Here is a 4,310-nt window from a genome sequence, read left to right as displayed (position 1 = left end):
TATGGTGCAGCATGATCTGATTGTGTCTCAAATTAAAAAATAAAAAGTACTTGGACTAGTACATAACATCACTTTGAGATGTGTACCACAATTTTATTATACATTTTAACGTCAATATTACAGCACAATTCAGCACTGAAAAGCAGAACAGCAGCCATGAGAAGTGCCACGAAGGGAACCAGAAGTGAGACACGCCCACCATTAATAATATTTCAGCATAAAAGCACGTGGATCTACATACACGCATAAATGTCAAGAATCTAATTACACAAGCGATAGGCGCAGACGTTTACCGCGGAGTTAGGTATGTCACTTGATAATAATTCTTTACACATGTATCACAATATTTAAAAAATAAATCTCTCCTACCCGATATTTTATTTCGAAAATATTTCCGCCAACACATGAGATCCACATCCTCGAATGTACAGTTACAAAAGTTGTATGTGGTCTTAATGTCATTTTCATCATTTTGCCAATTTCACAAATATTACATCACTTTTTAATTATCCATGGGGGGCAAAAACAAACAGCGAACTAAAGGAAATGTTCGGGTATGTACGATTTTCTTTTTGATGTAAATAATCCATCTTAATGTTAAGAGCTAATGCTACGTATACATGTAACACGTTTTGGTTAAAGTAACTATTCAGAGATCTGTCTATTTATGTGCTCTGTAATGTTTATTTCATTGTTAATCTTTGCTACGATTCTCTGACTTCTAAGATTTTTACCCCCGTTATTAGTGATTTGTCTGTTTTTATCCTACAGCCGTCCAGTAGCGGCCGGGCTGCCGAGGTGTTAACCCGGGAAGGTGGTGCCATTCCGGGGTTCGTTGGCTTTGAAACCACGGTGTCCTCGGAGTTGAGCTACGTGCCTGCTTTCCATGGAGCAGAGGAGCTCGACAGTCTGGTCGATGCAGATTTCAGACTGGTTCTTAGAAAACTATCAAAGAGAGATGCCGTCACTAGATTGAAAGTAAATTCACTTTACATTTGCAAAATTCTCAGCATCTTTCTTAATGCACAGTATTGTGCTTTATCCAGGCTGTGCAGGATTTTGGATCCATGTGTCAAGAGCGTGATGCTGAAGATGTGAAGGGTGTCCTTCCATACTGGCCTAGAATTTACTGCAAGATATCAGTGGTCAGTGTTGATTGCATTATATCTGCATTATACCTTAAAAAGATGTATTGTACATTTTCAATGACTCCTTGTTTCATCTTTTAGGACCATGATCGTCGAATCAGGGAGGCCACCCAGCTGGCCCTTGAGCAGTTGGTCCTGAAAGTGCACCGTAGCTTGGCTCCATTCCTGAAGAGCTTGATGGGTCACTGGATCCTCTCCCAGTGTGACACGTACCCACCCGCATCCTCCGCCGCACGTCGATCCTTCCAGTCTGCATTCTCGGCTGCCAAACAGCCGGATGCCCTCAGCTTTTGCAAAGATGAGATCTTTAATGTGAGTTGTAATTGTGGATCTAACTAAGAGAGATGATTTATCCTGCTAGCTATTTTTAAACATTTTGTCATACTACAGGTCTTGCAAGATATTTTATTGAAGGATACTGGAGATACACTCAGTGATTCTCAGTAAGTCAACTGTAGTCATCTAAAAGTACTGGCTGGGTTATCTCATTATTTATTTATGTATTTATTTTGCCAGAAACTTGACGGAGGAAGAACGAGAAGCCAAGTATATCCGAATGCTAACGAGCTCTCTTTTGGGAGTGAAGAGATTGCTTTCCCTACTGCCCCAAAATGATATTGCTGCCATGGAACACAGACTAGCTCATCTTGTCAGTCCTGCAAAGTTTTGGAAGTACAGCAAGCATAAGGCACCCCAGGTAAAACCTAATGTGATTAAAAAGTCTGGACAAAAGGCATTATAATTCAGAATGTTTCTGTCAATACTTTTAAATGAACTCAATCTGGGATAATAGTGTTGGATAATATTGCTTCTTCACAGGTAAGAGGGGCTTTTTTCGAGATGCTATGCGCTGTATGTGCATTCACGCCAGGCCTTGCGCAAAATGAGGCGGCACGTCTCTGTCCAGCCATTCTCCTCAGCATCGATGACACAGATCCACTAGTGCTCCCGGCTGTGTGGGAGGCAGTTCTTCATGTAGTGTCTTCCATATCAGTAAGTCTCTCTTTACCATGATTCTTGGTCCTTTTTAAGTTTCATTTATCTTGCTGGCCAAAGGGCACATTTTGGAACACAGACATCATCATCATCGCGTCTCTTTTTGCAGGAGTGTTGGACACATGTAAACTCAAAGAAGGGCTTTCTGCCGAAATTGTGGAGTCTTTTAAAAGAAGGAGGCAAAGGCATGGCTAAAGCACTCCATCCCAATTTGATGCCATTGCTTAGTAAACTGCCTGAACAGGTGACCGATTCACCTTTAGAGTTCTACACTACTTTCTTTACTTCACTCATACTTGGGTAATTATTTCAACTTTTCATTACATATGATTATGTTTTTTTTACACCCAAAAATCAGGAATCATTCACAGTAAACTGTATTTTTCTGTGTATGTTTGATATATTTAGTATTTCCAGTGAACGAGCAGTCAACAGCCCTTCAGAAAGTGCTGTTATTGTGACAGCCACCATAGAGTGCTTGAGGTTCTGCTTAATGCGCCATTCAGCAGAGCAAGAGGAGGGGAAAGAAGAGCAAGATCAGTCCAAAATTCGCAACATGCTCATTTTACAACAGGTTAAAATAAAACGTTTGAATTTCCGTTTTTTTTTGCCATATAAAAGATACTTATTGTATCTTTGTGTTTTCCTTTCTCAGCTATTGCCACTACTTGAAAGCGCACTTGAGAACCCTACCCTTCAAAATGGTCCCCTGTTCCTCCTAGTCACAGAAATGCTTGTTTCTTGGGAGAAGAGAGCAGGTGGTGAATCGAAATCCCACAAAAACGTCTTTCGAGCTCTTGTGGCAGACTTCTGGGAGGAGCTTGGTCTCGCTTTTACGCGCCACACAGATAGCGAGGAAGCAAATCCACAGGTTTTGGAGGGCATCGCCACCTTGCTGCAGGTACATTTGCTCAATTCCTACCTTAAGACTCACTCGGATCAATGTGCTTTAATTCTTGCTGTCTTCTATTTCTCCAGGTGATGCGCTACCCAGAGAAAGTGAACAAAAGGCAGATCATACAGAAAAAGTCAGTCAAGATCTGTTTGTCTGAGTCCGGAGGTGACAACGAGCCTGGCTTGGAGGGAACTGAAGGGCTGAAGATCGAGCCTACGCCGGCTAATGTTTACAGCTCCCCACAGAGTCACCATTTTGAAGAAGTTGTTTGCCAGCTAGTACAATTGTGCCTGGTACATGTAAATGAGAGAAACTCGGAGAGGCATCTTGTCTTCCTTTCATTTCTCCTGCAGTCTTTTCACACGCAACAAATCTTCACCGTAAGTATTTAACTGCAGAAAATCCCCCCCCCCCTCCCCTAATTAAAAGCATCAAAGTTGAAAGGTATTTAATACGTTAATTCTAATTTCATTTAGACATTGGTGGAATTGGATGACGCCGACCAGAAAGTGGCAAAGAGTGCAAGCAGTCCGGCTGTTCGCTTCTTGCTGGAGCGAGTGGTCCCGTGGCTTGCCGACAAGACGCGGACAGACACGGGGCGCCTTGTGGAGATGGTCTTCAGCTCATTGTCTTGCTGCAGCCGCCAGGAGACCACACGCATCCTCGATCACATCACCACGGTAACCGTCTATTTCTTACAACGCTTATCCTGTTGGACATAAATAAATGTTTAGTGTATGACAGTTACTGGTATAACATGATTTCCCATTTCAGATTTTCTCGTGCCCCTCTTTTTTAACACTCTATGATGTCGAATGTGTTTTTTTTTGCAGATGGAACTAAACTGCGGGATCACTCTCCAAATCATCCAAAGAGTATGTATTTTTTTTTTTTGCTCACAAAGGCATCATATGGCATGAATTGCTCCTTGCCATGTCATGTGAATGGATCTTTGCTATCCTCCCTATCAGGCTTGTGAGGACCAAGACACTCTTGCCAGTTGTAGAGACTGGCTCAAAGGTTCAATTCTGGGCGAGCATCTTCACAAATTAACCAGAGACCTCTGCAAGGTTAGACCCAGCCACACCACCTCTACTTCATCCCCCAATAACCACTGTTGGACACTCATCAGCCTGGTTCTATCGCAACATAACAACAATGGTAATGAAGTTACCATGTTTTTTCTATGAAGTTATATTTTTCAATGCGTTATCCAGGAATTAGCCAAAGTACTTGGACACTAGAGATAAAAAAATGCTCTTCATGTTTTA

General features: G+C 42.0%; 1 protein-coding gene across 1 annotated transcript in view; it reads left to right on the top strand.

Annotated features, from left to right (window-relative positions):
* Positions 1–408: 408 nt before the first annotated feature.
* Positions 409–4,310, top strand: part of ltn1 (listerin E3 ubiquitin protein ligase 1) — a 28,211-nt gene continuing 24,309 nt past the window's right edge. Inside the window, exons 1-14 of the mRNA XM_077741445.1 lie at positions 409–554; positions 772–978; positions 1,047–1,145; positions 1,230–1,460; positions 1,539–1,591; positions 1,665–1,845; positions 1,968–2,141; positions 2,254–2,444; positions 2,553–2,718; positions 2,800–3,045; positions 3,123–3,419; positions 3,516–3,719; positions 3,873–3,914; positions 4,011–4,200. Of these exons, the coding sequence (XP_077597571.1) occupies positions 513–554; positions 772–978; positions 1,047–1,145; positions 1,230–1,460; positions 1,539–1,591; positions 1,665–1,845; positions 1,968–2,141; positions 2,254–2,444; positions 2,553–2,718; positions 2,800–3,045; positions 3,123–3,419; positions 3,516–3,719; positions 3,873–3,914; positions 4,011–4,200 (2,323 nt within the window). The 5' untranslated portion in view covers positions 409–512. The remainder of the gene's footprint in view (positions 555–771; positions 979–1,046; positions 1,146–1,229; positions 1,461–1,538; positions 1,592–1,664; positions 1,846–1,967; positions 2,142–2,253; positions 2,445–2,552; positions 2,719–2,799; positions 3,046–3,122; positions 3,420–3,515; positions 3,720–3,872; positions 3,915–4,010; positions 4,201–4,310) is intronic.

This window comes from Stigmatopora nigra, chromosome 19, assembly GCF_051989575.1.
Source record: "Stigmatopora nigra isolate UIUO_SnigA chromosome 19, RoL_Snig_1.1, whole genome shotgun sequence".
NCBI lineage: Eukaryota > Metazoa > Chordata > Actinopteri > Syngnathiformes > Syngnathidae > Stigmatopora > Stigmatopora nigra.
The sequence above is the reverse complement of the archived record's forward strand: the minus strand, read 5'-3'. Positions and strand labels throughout refer to the sequence as shown.